The sequence below is a fragment of the Sebastes fasciatus genome, chromosome 21 (assembly GCF_043250625.1).
Source record: "Sebastes fasciatus isolate fSebFas1 chromosome 21, fSebFas1.pri, whole genome shotgun sequence".
Taxonomy (NCBI): domain Eukaryota; kingdom Metazoa; phylum Chordata; class Actinopteri; order Perciformes; family Sebastidae; genus Sebastes; species Sebastes fasciatus.
The window spans coordinates 22481616-22500465 of NC_133815.1; the positions used below are offsets into that span (position 1 = coordinate 22481616).

An 18850-nucleotide genomic window follows, 5' to 3' on the forward strand; every position below is an offset into this window, starting at 1 on the left:
GACATCCATCATTTTTTCAGATATCATTCAACATTTCAGAATCCCATATTATTCTAACCTCAGTATGAGTGTGTAGCATGCGGGTGTGTTCCCGATGGCGAAAGGTCTCCATGTTTGTCATGACCTCATCGTCGCTGCTTTCATCTCACTCTGACAGCTAGACAGAAGGAAAACCAAAGAAACTCTGTCGAAACAATGAGACAAGGCTGCCCCACCACCACCACCCCGCACCTCTTCCCCCTCCTCTCTCTCGCTTCCAAATCCAGTGAACCAATATTTTATTTTGGGCTCTGCGTGCAAAGCGCCTCTTAAGATTTTTAAGTCAAAGCTTTTAGTCTCCCAGGGGCGGCTATGGGAGCCGGGGGCGTCGTAGTTGCAGATATGTGGCGGAGCGGGCCAGCAGCAGGTGCCTGTTTCCATTACCTAAAGGCTTTAGTATGCAAGGAAGTGAGGGAAATGTGAATGGAGAAAACACACACAAAACAGCATGCAGCACAATGCAGCCAGTAGTAGTACAACATTTCTTTATTTCTTTCATTCTTATTACTATTTTCTTATTTTATGATAGAGATAAAACGGTCTCTCTCTCTCTCTTGGTCTTTAGCTTGGTTGTTTTTTATAAAGAAAATAGAATAATTATGATTATAGCTGTATAGGCATTTTACTACATTGTAAATGGCCTGTCCTATTCCAACATAAATGATGGGTGTTCCCATAATAGTTTAGACATGTGAAAAATAAATGCACTGTATTCATCTATAATATATTTGTCAAGCATCCCATTTTCCAAAGCCAATTATAGTAATCAACCGTAAAAAATATAGTGTTTTTGCCTACACACACTTTCAGGTCTCAAGTCCAGAAGAATAAAAATGAAAATGGGTTGCAGAAATTTACTGTGGCATTTCAATGACTTGGAAGAGGAATGGAGAAAGGTGAACTGGCTAAAAACAAACCTAAATGAACCCAACATGTAAATGTTGGCCTTTTTATGGCCCTCCTAAAGGCAACATCACATTCAAGTATTTTCAGGCTGTTTTCATGTCCATTGTTTGGACGGGTTCTCCTAATCCCAGATCACCGAGTCATTTATGAGAGCTTTACACGCAGGACATTTTACACTTCCAACTGCTTGTTGGAGACGAGCTCTGTAACTGGATGTACATTTTTAGTATGTGAATGAATTAGATAAGAAATCTTAAAGGGGCAAGACGTAAGAATCAGTCAGCGTCTTGTTGCTCGCGCTACGTAGACGCAAACAAGCGTCGGTCAAAGCAGTGAGTCGACACACACAAGACTGAACGTGATTGACAGGCAACATTAGCTTGCTAAAACCATAATATCACTATATATTTCACCTGCTTGGCAGTAATGTTAGCTTATCCATCCGATAGGAATTTTACCAACTCGGAGTCCGTTTTTGATACGAAGAACCAAACGAAGGTCCCTCCATGAATCGAAGGCCTGGCTGATGTTGATCCTAATTTTCCCCCGACGTTAGTCCTGTTTTATAATACGGGCTTCACTAGATATAACTTTGTTTTTTTTTGTGCTACTGTGGAGTTTGCGATGGAGTCAGAGTTGTGGCGGGAGCTGGTTGTTTGTTGGCGTTAGCGGACTCCATTTCTAACCGAATGTTAGCTATCGTTGCACACTGTTAGCCCTGAAGCGTAGCTGAAAATTAAGGCACTCACAAGTGAGCATGACATCACATCTGTTGGATTTTCTAGGAAAAAACGTCCCGCGTTCTTCACATTAAAAGCAGTCTACATGCTGTTAGAGGAAACCCAGAAAGTCGCGGAAGGTTACATTTGTTTAGGTTAGGTTACAACCTGTTCACACATCGGCAATAAAAAACAATAAAAAAAAAACGTTTATACGTAAAAGCTTACATACAGTCCCTTTAACTGGACAAGAAATATCACAGCTTTGGGCGACATTACACAGCAAAATGCTATGTCCCCTAAACAACTTATCGCTCTCTAGACACAAGGTTTCCATACAGTACAGATCCCAGAAAGTTAAATTCCTGATCCTTAAACCAGACATTTTCATATTTTTAACGTTGACATGTTGGCTTTGGACATAAAGCGTTGTTTTAAAAATATATTGGATTTGGCCCTGATATGCTGTTACCAGATGTTTATACAGCCCCAAGTGACCAATATATTAAGCATGTTGGAGACTATACTAAGCAATATTGATCCTACATTACCCCATGTTCATTTCGAACACAGATCTTTGATCTTAGTAAGTGCTGAGTCAGGTTCAAAATCAGGAAAAGTGCACATTTGCGAACTAAAGTGGAAGCGTAATTTATGTTTGAGTGCTTGTTGCAGAGCGCTGTGTGTGTGTGTGTGTTTGTGTGCCCCCTTGGATGTTGTGAACATGTGCCAGTTGAAGTTGTCAAACAACATCTGCATCTACACCGCCAAGACCCTGAGTCACCTTCCCATCTCTGCATCCCTTCCTCCCTCATCATATATGTTTCCCACATACTGTCATATCATAGTCCGGATATTGTTCTGTCACAGCGTTACGTTGTCACAGTATGACTCAAGTATCTCTGGGAGTAATTGCTGTGTTCACAGACAGGTATCAGAGTCTATTATGTGGTTAGGATGTAGCGTGTTGCAGTGAGCAGAGCACTACACTGCTCGCTAAGGCAATCAGATCAATGTTAGGAGAAAGTGAGGGGGAGTGAGTGTGAGTTTAGAGGCCACAGGGATATACTATACCACATAGAATACACACACACACACTCAAGGGGAAGACCTGCATAGTCTCGCAGTAAAATGGAGATGACAGACTCTGGCAGCAGCAGTCACGCAAGTCAAGTAGCCTTGCAGTTGTCACGCTATCACAGCTGTGCACGTACACACACGCACACTGGAGGACCTCCCCCCCTCTACCACGTCTCTTTCCCGTGTTTTCTTTTTTCTCTCACTCTCTTGCTTCCATCTCAATCCAATCCTTCCCTCCTCATTTGACCAAAGCCAGTTATGTATTTATTTAAATGTTCCTCTTTTTAATCAACACTTGTCTCTGTAAGCTGCGCTGGCCAAACACATTTTTCCCCCATGTGTGTGTGTAAAGAGGGAAAGCGAGTCTGTGTTTGTGTCTGGGGTTTCTCTGCTTTTAATCAGCGTGTTTGGTATCACAAATCAAAGCATGTTGCACGTCAAACAGACTTCATTATCAAAGTTTATAACTTGTGAAATACATAAATTTAAAGGGGAGCAAATTGGTGTGTATGTCATCTTCATGTTAACTGCTTTCAAAATACCATGAATCTAAATACCACCAGAAAATACTCTAAAAAGTCTTTCAAAAGCAATATTTTGCATTACAAATCAGCATGTTTTATTTGGCCCACTCGGTTCCATAACCATCTGTCTTTCATTCCTGCTCCGCTGTCCAGTATTATTCGATCTTTTGTTCCTTTTTTTACTGTTATTTGCTGTTCTGAGAATTATGGAAAGAATGATATAAATGTGCTATAAAAAGCCTGGCGAGAGTCAAATTCTGGCTGCGTTTAGCTTTAAAAAAATAAATAAATGTACAGTAATGACTGTAACCACAGTTGGGTCGTAAATAATACCGTGTTTCTGCTGGGTGCACTCATGCCATCTAAAGTTAGCTTTGCAAAGATGGCACCGATTAAATGCTGTTGTTAGTGTTTGTCAATTATGTGTTTTTGCACTTGAGTTTATTTGCTGCATGAGTTGTCCTGAGTCACTGCTGATTCCTCTCTCTCTCGCTTTAGTCTCTTACAGGCTTTGCCTTGGTGGTGAGCAGCGATGGGATGGTATTCTATGCCTCGTCAACCATTGTGGACTATCTGGGATTTCATCAGGTGAGTTGAACGTCTAGAATATATTTTAGATGTACAAAGCTGTAAGGTATAATACTGTATGATGAACATATCAAATAACAAACGAGAATGGCACTCGGAGAGCGCAGACTTCCGCCAAGTTGCCTAACTTTAAAAACAGATCACAGCTCACAGCTGGCGGTACCGTGAGGTGGTCGGCTTGTTATTAACACGGTGTGTTTCCGTGTAACGTATCGGCGGATGCCTCTCTCAGTCAGCAGCCTTGTTATGTCTGTATAACGTTACACTACGTTGTCTCTCATCCCGTCATCTACTGCTGACGGCCAGCAGCATCCACCGCACCTCGGAGTCTCACCACACATCCACACACGTATCCCTCTGCTCTCAGAAGGAAGAAGGCGGGGTCATGCGTCATCAAGGCGTCATCAGTTACGAAAAAAAAAAATCCTGAATCCGAATCATGATCCAGATCGCCACCAAAATCTAATGAATTGTTCATTGTGCCACATCCCAACCCTCCAAAAAACTTCATTCAAATCCATTCTGAACTTTTGGAGTAATCCTGCTAACAGACAGACAAACAAACAAACAAACAAACAAACCAACGCCGGTGAAAACATAAAGGCCTTGATGTTCTTCCAAACCACAATGTGCAGCATTTCTCTGGAAAGAGAGGTGTGTAGTTAGTTCCTCCCTCTTCACTCAGCTGATCACAGCACTAGCCCAACCTATCATGTTTTTCACTAATTGTCAGCCATCCAATAAGCTTGTGCCTGAGGCTTATGTAACCTGAATCCATAAAACTATTTCAGGAATTTAGGCACCTGGCAGCAAACACTATAACAAATTCCAATATGACAAATGCAAAAACAATGTTAATGTTAAGGGTGTAAATCACAAGTTTCATCATGATACGATATTATATTGACTCTTTGGACAATGATACGATAATTGCTGGTATCAAGAAGTCTGCCAGGACATTGTGCTTCGCTGCCAGTGGGCGGGGCGGCGTCCTCCTTGACATTCTCATTGTTACTACTGTTATCATTATTATAATTATTATTATTATTACATTAATTATGTTCCTTGCTCATTTATTTATTTCCTTTTCCATGCTTACCCTTACGTAACTACCTTTACTACTTCTTTTTTTTGATATGTTGATATCAGATTGTTGAATCCAATCATTGACTCGATATACATCGTTCCAGATGGATGATTCGTTACACCCCTAGTTAATATTCATAATTTTTTTTGTCGAGGTCTTGTTGTCTCTGAATATACAGTTTTAGGTAATATTTATATAATAATCGTACTAATTAATATATTGTATCTTTGTCTCCTCTGGTTGTACACCAGGAAGTTACTGCTCCTGACAAAGAGAGAGTCTGGCTGGTACATAACCATAACTATAAAATGTCAGATGAACAGATGAAACAAATGAGATATAACGTGTTAATTAGAGAGCTTTAGAGGTGCTGGCAGATGGATTTTGTTACCTTTGGAGATGTTTCCCGCTGTTTCTGGTCTAGTTCAAGTGGTCTTCTCATCTCATCATTAGTCTCAACAAGAGTATGAATAAACTTATTAACCAAAACTAGTTCTTCAATAGCTTTGATTTATTATAAAATTAATTTGTAATCAAACAAATGTCACAATTTTCAAAATATTGAAACACCTATTGATGTCCCTTTTTCAAAGGTAAGCTCATATATCCACCCTAGGAAGCCTCTCACATAGCCCTTCTCAGTCAGAGGTCTCTGCCATTATTCTGCAAGTTCACCATTCCCCTTCTTCTCCCTCAGCTGATCTATTCTCTTCCATCCATACTTTCTACTTTCTTCCCTTTTCATCCCACGATTAATGAGCCAGACTAAGAGTCTCTCTTTCAGTCTGCCTCCCTGCTGCCTGATAACTCTGTCTAGAGGGCAGAGTGAACCCACTAAGTCACAGCTAAGAGGCCACAGGAAGGTGAAGACCTCCGTTTCACCCTGACATACACTCTATGGGTGTCTCTGTGTGTGTGTGTGTGTGTGTGTGTGTGTGTGTATATATGTCTGTGTGTGTGCGGGCACTGATAAGTCACCAACGGTTTAGCTTCCTTCCTCTCCGGCAGCTATACCCAGCCAGTCATTAATTATGGATGATATCAACACGGGCTTGCCTGTCCTGCGATGCTGAAATCATCGCCCTCCTTCAAAACCATGAATAAAGTGCTTTTCACTGTTAAAATCCCTCCTTTGCCCTCATGTCTGCTCACACACACACACACACTGATACTTTGGGGTAGAAATTATTCTGCTACAGTGCTCCCACTTGGCTTACAAGCAGACAGGGCTGGTAACCCAGTGCCATGAAATCGACATGTAAACCACAGCAATCTGAAATATCCTGCCACAGTGTGTGTGTCCTTGTGCACATAGGCCTAAGTGTGTGTGTGTGTGTGTGTGTGTGTGTACAGGGTGGCATGTGAGCCAGTAGAGACAGACAAAGGAAATTAAGGTGCACAAAATGTGTGTGTAGGCATGTGTAAACAAAGACAGAAAACTGTTCAATATACTTCATATAAATAAGACTACGATTCCACGGCAATGCTAACGACGTGTCTCCACAAAAGTGAAGCCAAAATATCCCGAATACGGGAGCTGCCATCTTGAAATTATGACGTCATTTGGAACCAGAGTCTGTGCAGTAATAAATGGGGGGCTGGAGTCGCGGTTTTGAGGTCCCGTCCACACACCCGCCCAAGCCAATCACGAGCCGAGTACGGCCACAGCTTTTTAGTGTGAGCAACCTAGCTGCTACGTTAGCACCACGGTAGCTGTTTGGCTAGAAAGACACAACAACTAGCCATAATATCTATATAACTACATTTATGATCAAATTGACACATGTTCTATTACACAGACTCATGACAGTTATGGAAAGTTAATGCTACATCTCCTCTTTCGTACAATTCCCGAGCCTCCGGCTAGGTGACTACCCCCTTTTTATAGCATCAAATAACTCATTTAAACCATACCAACCACCTTATCAGAAAAATTAACAGTTGAACATAAGAACGTGATAGCGTGATAAGAACTACCTAAAATGACACCATCTTTGAGAAAAATGTATTTGAAGTGCACTTTGAGTTTTTAGTTTGGCCCATGTCCCATCCACTAACATGGAGGCAGGCTATATGACCTATACTGCAGCCAGCCACCAGGGGGCGATTGAGATATTTTGGCTTCACTTTTGGGGAGCTGTCATGTCGTCCATCTTTATATACAGTCTATGGGCAGCACACAGGAACAGTGGTGTTTTGAGCTGAATGCTAACGTCAGCATGTTAACAAAGGCAATGCTAACATGGTGAAAATAAACAGGTATACTGTTAATCGTGTTTACCATCTTAGTTTAGTGTGGAAGCATGCTAATATTTGCTAATTAGGACTAAATACAATGTACAGCTGAGGCTGATGGGAATGTCATTCGTTTTGTAGGTGTTTGGTCATAAACCAAAGTATTGCACAAAGTGAAATTTTAAGTTGATGATTTTGCTAGATGAAAAATCAGGGAATCACCAACATCTGCAAGATTAATCCTCTGGGGACCATGCATGTCTGTACAAAATGTCATGGCAATTTATCTTATAGTCCAAATAAACAATCATATTCACCAAGTCATGCTAATACAACAACAGGTCATTTTAGTATACAGAACATAGCAGTGACAGTACTCTATATGTAAGACATGTTCTATTCATAATCGTTCCACATCAATATTTTTAATTCAACAAATTCAAAATCATACGTTACAGTACATCCTCATGAGAAAGAGCCAAAGCATCCCAGCACGCAAAGCAGCCAAATGTGCCAGAATGTGTTGTTGAACAGTCTGTCTTTGCAGTACATAAAAGAACTACTCACAGCTCATCATGTTATATTTCAGAGTCACCAAAACATCCTCTTAGCCTTTCCCACATGTTCAATTCTCGCAAAGGAGCTATTGGTTGTTTTTAAGTCACACAGTTTGCCTCTAAGGCCTTGACAACATGTCACATAATTCTGAGCCCACAATTGTAGTCAGAAGGACACTTATCCCTAATATACCACAGAAAAAAAAGAAAAGAGAATGCTTCACTAAGTAGCACCACAAGAAAGCCCCAGAGAAGAGCAGAAAACCTCCACTGGCCTTTGATCCCATTTGTTAGCCTTTGAAGGTCAGCGAAAATATCACTTATTCTCTTTTTTTCCCTTCGTCTTTTCCTCTCTTGTGTTTTTTACGAGAAACATAAACAATAGTCACTCGATCCGTCTGTCTGCCTGACTGCCGGTAGGGAACCAAACCACAGGACGAAGCGCCCGCCGAAGACGGTGGGAACAGATTGTGTTTTCGGAGGCAAGCGATCAAAAACCCTCGCGTGCCACCAGTGTGGAAATTATGGAGAGAGCGCAGGGAGGAGGGAAGAGGAGAAGGTTGAACATTTTAGTGAGGAATCTGTCATGGAATGACAGAAAGCAATGCTATTGCTGGAAAAGAGAGAGAGGCATGACGAGAGTGGGCTGGAACCCGACTCACTCTCTGTGTGTGTGTGAGTGTGTGTGGATGGGGAGGGCAAGCTGGGCTGGACTGCTGTTCAGGAGCTGGTGTCACGCGATGTTTGACAAACACAGCTGCCCTCACTGGCCCTGCAGCAGCCCTTAGACTCTTACTGTACTGAGTAAATGCTCCTGTGTGTGCAGACATATATCTATACAAGTGTGCATGTATGTTTCTGTGACTTCCATAGACTTTGTGTGTACAGTACGGTCCTTATGTGTGTGGTGGGGGAAGTTAACGCGCTCCCTGGGAATCCTGAGGCAGGTTAAGTGTATCAGAGCAGCAACAACAGGAATCCCCCCTCCAAACAGCAGCTACCAGCTGCACTGATGGCAGTAAAACACAGTGTTCCAAAGTCAGTCTGAAGGACAGTAGCGTGCACACGTAATCTCATATTTCTTATTACTTCCAGGAGATGATGAAACAAAGAGCCTAAACCTAGAAATGTCTGTGCCTGACTGTTAATTTCCTCGACAAACATACTAAATTCCACTCAATTCTCCCCGCAGACTGACGTGATGCACCAGAACGTGTTCGACTACATCCACATAGACGACCGTCAGGAGTTCAGACGCCAGCTCCACTGGGCCATGTGTCCTCCACAGGGGACGTCAGCACACCAGGACGGCCAGCTCGCTGCAGGAACTGGTGGGTAGCTTACTGGGAAGGGATGAACCAGTTCCCTTAGGCAAACTCACGATTTGATTTTGAAGTTCTGCCGGTTGGGCAGATTTAGAGTATATCATCAGTATAGCAGCTGATACACTGACAGAAATCCTCAGATAAATGTAAAAGGAGATGCACCTTTTCATCTTTTATTGATTGCTCGTTGTGTGTTTTTTTCCTGAAGCACATTATAGGTTTGCCACACATTGCAGCTCAAATTAAATTATTCTCCTCCTCCACCATCTTCTTCTTTTACATTTCAGGTGAGGACTTTGTAGTGAGCAGCCTGTTCCATTCTCCAGAGGCCGGGGGAATTCCTCCTGAGCTCTCCTGCTTTCTCAACAGATGTTTCATCGCCAGAGTCCGCTGCCTCTTGGACAGCACCTCTGGATTCTTGGTGAGTGGTCTGAACCAAACTGCAAACACTAACTTCAGTTTTCAATGCACATAGAAAAGTGCAGAAATATGTAATGAATATTAAGAGTAAATATTGCCCACATTCTGGGAGAAGACCCAGGCCTATAAAAAGTGTTATGACCCCTTTGGTACTTCATTTTTAATCTTAGTGTGTACAGTTATTTATAGTTGTATTGCGAGGCATTGTGAGGTAATTGTGTGTCTGGACACAGCAGCAGAATAGGAGCCTGGTTCATCCCTTGTGGCTGTGACTAGAGTGGTTTGGAGAACAGCAGTGGAAAAGTTCGAGGTCCTGATGACAGAGCAATAAGAATATGGGTTTGGACCATTTCATCAGGGTCATTAGAGTTCACTGTCACCAAGTCCGCTCTGGTTGCACTGACGTTGGCTGCACAACAGAAATTCTAGATGGCAGTTTTATACTGGAAGCACTCGTAGCCAAGTAGTGAGCAAATACTGGTGAGACACTAAAGACACAAACATTTTTAATGTAATGTCCTCGTTCTGCTAGCAAATAAAATGGTCAGAGAATCTTCCTTCCCTCTTACAAGATTTAAATTAAATGAGCTTTATTGAGCATAGCTGCTAGCCACAATAACAGTGTGGCTTTATGGATGGCAGCGTCAACTGTACTTTTGTGTTTAGTGCAAATGTTAGCATGCTAACAGGCTAAATTAAGATTGTGGACCTGGTAAATGACCTTGAATTATCTGCTAAATAAATTACATGCTAAACATGCCTATAGCATGTTTCAGGACATGTCGACACTCTCTAGTGTTTCCTGGAATCAAATTAAAAACCTTTTTAAATACAAAAAAAATATATATTCTATATTATCCATGGGTGGACATGCACAGAAAAATAACATTTAAGACTGTTAAAAAATAATTGGATACAGCCTATGAATATCTTCTTCTCTTCTCTCCCAGACGATGCAGTTCCAGGGTCGGTTGAAGTTCCTCCATGGTCAGAAAAAGAAGTCAGGCTCCGGGGCTCTGATGCCTCCCCAGCTGGCCCTGTTCTGCATAGGTGTACCCCTCCTACTGCCCTCCATCACCGAGATGAAAATGAAGAACATGTTAATGCGGGGGAAGAACAAGGGACCAGGCGGAGGGATGATCTCTGCACTGGAGCATGGGTAAGAGAACTCAGACATGAGCAGCATCCTTGCAACTTTGCAACTTAAGTTGGAGGGATGATGTATATTCACACTGTGTCCTAGTGTAAACCTACTGATTGTTTTAATAGGGGGTGCTGTACTGTAATTAAAGGTCAAGCTTTTTAACACAAAACTTGAGGTTTGATGCATTTTGGCAGCTTGTTATCTCCCCTAGAGATTACACTGATTTGCCTGATGGGGGAGCTAGAAGTAAAGGTCAAAACCTTGAAAGGCCACAGCCATTAGTTAAGTTATGATACATAGTTGTCCTCAAAATTCATACGGGCCAACTACGTCAGAGTCCCTGTAAAAACATACTTAGTGACTGCCTTGAGCAAGATCCATGAGGCAACGGTATACAAAACATATTCAAAACAGTGTTAAAGTGAGGAAAAACTAATTGGCCATCAGTCCTCAAGTATTATTTATTTATTTGTGAGCTTATTTTCTAGAGATACCGACGTATTGCCCAGCAACAGCTTTATGAACACAAACATAAGCCCTTCCCTCCCCCAGCAGGCTCTGACACCGAACCAAACGTGTGCTGGATGCCTTACCTGTGGCCAATTAGGAGCAAATACATGTCTCAGCTTGGATAAGGCCCTCTGTGCTTCATGCATCATTAACAACTTTGGGAGGCTGAGAGGCCAAGAGTTGAGCTGTGTAGTCAGGGAGCAGAGCCCTACCACCCCCTCTGCTGTTCGTTCCTTCTCAGCATCATCCAGGTTTCGTGAGAAAAAATACCAATTACTTCTGAGGGGACAGCATGTTGGCTGGTCGGAAGCTCGTAGGGTTGAGTCTTCAGTATGAGAACACTGTAGTGCCATGTACAATATACATGGCACTGCAGTGTTTAGCTAATATGAAGAGCATCTTTTCATATAACGCAATAGGCAATACTTGAAAATGTGTGTATTTACATAAGTAATGTTGCTGAATAGACAATTGCTGCCAGGATCCAAAGGGATAATACTACTCCAAAGCCTTAGCTACTGTTACTATCTTATCTTATCATTATAGTGTTTAATGATCCCAGAGGCCCTTTTCACAACAGACATAATAGGCTCGTTCGAGATGAGCCAGGGCTCCTCAGAATCGACCAGACAGTAAACACCACGTGTTGTAGAAAGTCCGAACTTTCTGTGTAATTGTATTATTTAACACTAAATTATAGGTTATTAGTCTCATGTTATGCAATGAAGGTTTCATCTGTTAACAAACACATATTGTGTGGTTGATAATAATAATAATTATTATAATAATGAAGGCTATTTATAGTGCTCATTACAAAGTACTTTAACAAGGCAGACATACAAATAATAAAGGATAGAATCCAATGCCAGATACACGCACATTTCCACATAGATTTACAAACAAATATAAATAAAATCTGAACGTGGTCTGCAAACTACAGGTGGCCTTCCTGTAAATTCTTTGAAGGCTGCTGGAAACGGCTGGAAACTGTCCGACTTGACCGCAGCTTTTAGTCCCCGCCCCCTGCTGCTGCCGCCTGATCTCGTCTACTTTCCAGGCGAGGCGCAGCTCATCTCGAACAGCCTAATTTTGACGTGTCATTGCAGGGTAAACACACAGGTGTAATTAATAACATTTTGGCCCTGTCCCACTTAAATGGCCATAATTAACTTGATCAATTACACCTGTGTTTGTCCTGCTCTAATCAAAATCGCTGCTGTGAAAATGACCTGTTGAGAGAGCAGAGAGAAGCAGAAGACGGCCAAAGTGGTGAAAAAAGGAAAAAAACATGTTTTAAAGTCAAATTTGCCATTAAAACTAGAAGTTTGAAATGGCATTTTTTCATAATAAGGATTATAGTATATCCAATATGTAGTGATGAAATGCAAGTGTGAATAAATAATATAAGCTAATCTTGATGACCTCAGCAAAAGGTTCAAGTCACATTGACAAAAAATGTGGTTTTCTTCTAAAATAATCTTCAGACAGCATGAATAATGGCCAACATTAGCTGACCCCAAGTGATGGATTTCTCATTACTAACAATTACACACTTCAAATATCCCACATTTGCTTTTTGAGGGTTTTATTCTGGCATAAAGAAAGCCACAGGATTCAACGCAATCCATTTGGTGGAATTTAACTACATTTGTATTGTTTTACATGTGTAAACACTAGTTTCATGTTTAATAATCTCGAGCCCTTCATGGTGAAAGCTTCCACTTACATATCAATAAACATATGTACTGTATGATTAGAAATGTGATGTGTTTTGGGCCTCAATGAATACTCAGGGTTTTAAGAGGAAATGAAGATATAGTGCATTGTTCTGCTTGTAAACGTGGAGTGCGACCAATCATTGATCTTTGGGTTAATGGATGTTGACTCTGTTCTCAATTTTCAGATGAGATGAATCCCGGAAAAGATGAGTCACTTTTGGGATGATTCTCTTTCATGAACTTAAATGAACCAAACCTAGATATTTGGGCTTTGAGTCATTCATCAATCAGTAGAAAAAACATTCAGTTTGTGGACATTCCCATATGACTATCAGGGCGGATCAATGATATTTCAAGAGCTCTTCTTGAAAGTTCTCAAGGACTAATCTGCACTGATTGGTTTGTCTTTGGTGACTAATGATCTCCTTGTCCTCTCTCTCTCCTCCCCACGGCTCTTTTCACGCCATCCCTCTCCCTCACAGAGAGCGAGGGGAACACCTCCGGAGGCACTCCTTCAGTGGAGGAATGGGTGACATCGCAGACCCTCTCCTCCTCTCCTGTCCCACTCCTGGCGCTACCCAGCGGGGTCACCACAGTCCCTGGACCCCACTCTCCAAAGACAACCTCAAGTACCGCCCTGAGGGTTACTACAACCAGGAGGAGCCCCTCAACTACTGCAAGTCCACCATGGCTACCCATAAAGGCGTCAGCCCGGGCCTGGGCTGCGGCTGGCCTCTGCGGCCGAACTCGGGTCCCCTCAGAGCGGGCCAGGGTGTCGGCTACATCCCATCTAACCGCATGAACAAGGCCGGCCAGTACGGGAAGCCATACCGCCTCTCCCCTAGCTGCCACAACGGCAGAGGTGGCGAGGTGTTTGTCTCCAAGCTCTACGGGAACGTGCAGATCCCCACAGACCCGGACGCGTACTGCGTGGACCTGGTGAAGAATGAGAACGGCTACGGGGAATGCTACGACGGCCACCTGATGCCCGAGATGCAGCCCATCAAGATAGAACACGACTCGGACTCTGAGAACGGCTGCGACGCCTACGGGCGACCCTGGGCTTGCCGCGACCCAGAGGCCATCGACCGCAGCTACGGTAACGGGGTGTACGACCAGAGCTCGGGTGTCCATCTCAAATCAGAGGCAGATTATTACGATCCGCAGTACTCGCCCTGTCAGCGAGGGAAAGCAGGAATCAGCCCGCCGTACAACAACGGCAACTATCAGAACTATGCAGTCAACAACACAAACGCACGTCTGTTAAAATGTGACAAAAACTTGGGCAATAACAACGATAACAACCAGTTTAGCCCTCAGAGACTCTCTCACTCAGACTCTCTATGCAGCAACCAATCTATCAACCTCATGGACTCACACGTCTACCCACAGGACCCCCACAAGGCCTACATGCACCCGGACTACAACAAGCACGGCACTTACGAGTTCAAAGGTCACGGCCTGGTCCATTCGATCAAGCGGGAGCCCATGGACTCCCCGCCGTGGTCTGAGAACGCTCATGACATAAACCAGTCCATGATGGGTGGTCCAAGGAACGTTATGCCATGTGTTATGAGCACAGGGCACCACAAGTCTAGTCCCTACATTTATATGCCATAAGAGTGATTGGTGCAAACACACCAGATCTTTTCACACACACACTCAAACAATCAGTGTGCATTAAAGCCACATGCACCAGCATTACAGAAAGGATTCCCAGGATGTTAACATTTAAATGACTCCTTCTTCTATTTGACGAAGAGGTCACAAAACAAGGCTCAGGTTCTAGTGTTAGTGTTGTGACAATCAAAAAAAAGAATACTTTGAATCCAGTTTATGGATAGATCATTTTTGTTTTTAAGGAATACATTTTGTAGTTGGTTCCTAGCACTTTTGGATTTAGTGACAATGAGACAAATTATGTCTAGAAAACACAATTTCATTTTGTTTTATGTGTCGTGTAAAAAAAAGACTTTTTTTTTGTACACAGGAGATGACTTACACCGACTGCCGGGCTTATCAAGGGAGACGGCTGATTATGAGAGCACACTTAGGAGTCAGTGGTAACAACTTTGATTGTGGTTTTGCATGTTTTAGTGCTTTAACTATGAATCGCCTACCTTTTTCATTACCGCCCCCCAGTGATGTATGAATGGTATCTAGTGGTTTCTATGCATTTTAGACTTGTATTAAATCAACTTTCAGAGACTTGAAACTTAATCAATTGCAGTAAAATGTTTCAAATGTTTGGTCAAAGTTACATGATTTGTTTGCAACCAGGGTCTGTTTTGAAAACACTCATTTCTGCATCCAAGGACTGTGATATCTAATACTGAGCAGCTGCAGAAAAAGCAGTTATTTTTAACCAAATCCACTTTATCTTTTTCACAACATCTTTGTTTACTCAAAATCTGTGTCCTGAATTTGACTTTCCAAGCGTACAGTGCTTTTGTGAGAGCATCCTTGAATACACCACACCACCAGGGACAGTTTTTAAAAATGGTTCCTCCTTGAAAATGCAGAACCCTTTGGAAAACGTTTGTAGTTAGTGGACCAAAACATGTAAAACTATTGGCCAAAGCTTTAAGTATATTCACTACATCTGTTCATTGAACTAGAAACTGATCACACGCATGGTGTCATGCATAAGGGGGCACAGGAAGTAGGGAAACAAATCCTTCACCACCACCTGTGGTTCAAGTGTGTGCTCGTGGCTCTGACCTCCTTGAGATAAAGATCACACTAGAGTTGCCCTTTAAATTGCAGGACCTAAGATGAACTTGGACCTATAAGAAAGATGGTATGCGCCGGTTAAATGACTATATTGATTATCAGTTGAAGGTTTGTTTGGACAAGGTAGAAGTGTTAGTTTGAATTGAAGGAAAAGAAGGCAGTCTGTTGTTAAAAGGTTCGATGTTGATTCTTATTTGAATGCGCACAATCATTTTATCATATTAAGTCATGAAACTCCTCGTCGAACATACGAATAATTTATGTAATTTTATGTCAAGGCTAATGTTGTACAGTTTGAGTTAGTGTTTATGGCGAGATCAGCATTTCAACTCGATACGGCCTGTCTCACTGCAGATACGACACATTTCCTTTGAAATGAATATACACTTTTCATGTTGTCTCTTGAGTCCGAAAAACATCATGTCGACATTTTGTCTTTCACAATCAATATTTTTGCACAAAATGAATTAAAAGCACCAAATTGATTCGATGTTAGAGTCTCAGTTCTGTGAAGCTACCGTTGTTGTAGTTTCTAAATTGCACTACTGGGAGTAGATCAGTTGAAGTTCAGCCTACCCAGACAGGTTTTTGAGTCAACACGCACAACTGTACATGGTGTCACTGTTTTTGAATTTGTCTTTTTCTCTCTGTGTGTGTTCATTTCAATAAATGTTTGATGATTCGTATTTATTGTAAGAGGCAAAAGTGTATAATTTTAAAAAAAAACTACAGTTTTGAAGGCTTTTCTGTTTCACTAAGGTAAATAAATATGGCTTTTTTTTCTTGCTATTTTTTGATAATTGTTAAAAAAAAGACTTGTCTCATGGAGGAGGTAGCTGCAAGGTAGCGAACACAGTGTACATATGCAATGTCTTCCGATGTTTCTACGTGTTTTTTGCAAATGGGACTATTAAAAGACTTTTCTTTATATGGAAACTCTGGGTGAAGTGTTGTTCTTTTGCCAGTAGGGAGATAATAAACAAGGCAACAAATTACTGCCAGCTTGGTGGGCGAGTAACATATCAACATGTCATATCAATTTTTTTTAATAATGTCACATGAATATCATGGAGCTCAAAACACATAATGTGAAATAATGTACACTCTACTAATCTGATGGGTTTCTGCTCTCATAAACGCTTTCCAGAATGAAAAACTGCCAAGTTCTATTGTTCAGTTAACGTCCTTGTCTCTTCAGTAGCTTTTGAATTTTTCACGTCTACCAAATGTGGTCTCATCCTTCAGATTTGTGTCTCTATTAATAATAAATACTCAGCAGTACAGGATACAGAGTATCTCTAGCCACATTGCCTGTATGATTAATGTGCTGTAAAGTTGGCATGACAGCTCCTTCACACGATCTGGGGAACTCGACACCAGTCTCTCACCACTGTCTAGGACAAGGGCTGGAGCCAAGGGAGCGCTGGCATCCACAGAGAGGTGTAGGGCGAGAATAGAAGCAGGGGACAAGACGAGAGAGAGAGATGTAAAAGCTGTGGTTAAGTCCTGGTCCTCCTCGGGATTCCCAGTAGAGCTTAACTTATGTCCAACTAGATAGTTAATTGTATGCACTTGGCACATCGGGTTTAAAATAGTCCCCGAACATTCACAGTCTTCTTTATCCAGTGTTCCTCCCTCTGAACAGAGGAGTGATTTCAAAACATTTTTCTAACCCTTTTCGAAAAATCAGTCATTTAAAAGTTGGACTGTGACAAAGAAAATCTGGTCTTTGATCATTAAATGACAACCCACCCTTACTGCAGATTATAGTGGATCTGAGGCCAGATTCACGATCCAAAAATGTCATTTTTTCTACACAGTAATGAATATCAGGTCAATACAGACTCATTTACTCATGTCCTTTGGCTTTTCATGGCTGTGTAAAGCCATCAAATAGATCAGTTCATTCAGCTTCAGTGTGAAATACAAATCTTTTCCATTTATAAACTAGCTGGCCATTTGCAAGCCATCTAATTGTTCTCATATGATATGTAAATTAGGTCAAAGGAAACCTGTAGGGTATTGTGGTTGCAGATAATAGGACCCAAAATATAGGTTTAGGAATAGAGCAAAGGCTGATGGACTAACAATTACAACACTGGAACATGGAAATTAGGCATTAAAATAATCACTGAAATCACACCACAGGAATAGCGACTGGAGGAGTAGTGTTCTCTTGTGCAGCCCTATTTGGCATAGTGGCCACATTCAAAACCGCAGTTTATATGACACCCTAGGACTGGGAAAGTACACTAAGAAACTAAAACAGACATTCAATAACTGCTCTATTAGTTATCACAATTCAAGCTATTGGGTCCAGTATATATTTACACCGAGAGAAATATAAAGATTTTATTGTCATCATTAAATTGTGTGGGCGGTTGGTAAAGCCACAGAAAGACAATGATATGCATGTGTTATACACTAGGCATGATTGGAAGTGAGAGAAACTTTTTTCACACGTCCTGCTTAAGCACTGGAGTAAATGTCAGTGTATGTAATGGATTATGACATGCAGCAAAGGTCCCCAGCTAGAATCAAACCTGGGACGTTGCTGTGGCATGTTCTGCTACCCTTGGGCCACCTATTTGGTTTTCTCATCTATTGTTTAATACAGCCATGTATCCTTAGCTGAGCCTGACCTCTGACCTCTACAGAGACATTTGTACTACCAGTGTAGCTAGTGACTGAAAGTCTTGCTTCAGCACTTCTCACTTCAGCAGTTTCCTGCTGTCAAACAGATCTTGAGACGAGAAAAAGCAGATTTTCGATGTTGTATAATTGTACTCCGTGCAGAGCACCTGTTACCTGCTGTGGGTCCCTCACTTGGTTTGCTCTGATTTGAAGGAACAAGCGTTCTCCCACTGATTCTACAGCGATCGTCGTTCCTCTCTCTAATCCCTCCCAGAAGCTTGTGTTTGTTTCATCACAGTCAGAGAATAGCTTATAGGGAATTGCAGGATACAAAGGGATCAGTTAGTGTGGGGATTTTACTTATTGGGATGATTGTGAGTGTGCATGTGAGTGTGTCATATAGAACCAGATCGCTACATCTTATTTGTTTGCGAACAGACTACTAATGAAATTACAATCCCGTTACGATCTTCAACTACATTATAAAAAATAAAATGTGATTAAAAATGCAAGTTCCAGGACCAACATCCATATATTATAATACTATTTTTAAGAATGTGGCTTCTTGATTTTTTTTTTTTTTATTGATTTTTACATAATTTAAGGGAAACAACAGAACAAAACCTTAGAA

The 18850-nt window shown here is 41.7% G+C and overlaps 1 protein-coding gene across 1 annotated transcript in view; it reads left to right on the forward strand.

Annotated features, from left to right (window-relative positions):
- Positions 1 to 14612, forward strand: part of ahrra (aryl-hydrocarbon receptor repressor a) — a 64781-nt gene extending 50169 nt beyond the window's left edge. Inside the window, exons 5-9 of the mRNA XM_074621508.1 lie at positions 3767 to 3856; positions 8928 to 9066; positions 9348 to 9481; positions 10431 to 10639; positions 13335 to 14612. Coding sequence (XP_074477609.1) covers positions 3767 to 3856; positions 8928 to 9066; positions 9348 to 9481; positions 10431 to 10639; positions 13335 to 14472 — 1710 coding nt within the window. The 3' untranslated portion in view covers positions 14473 to 14612. The remainder of the gene's footprint in view (positions 1 to 3766; positions 3857 to 8927; positions 9067 to 9347; positions 9482 to 10430; positions 10640 to 13334) is intronic.
- The last annotated feature ends 4238 nt before the right edge of the window (positions 14613 to 18850 follow it).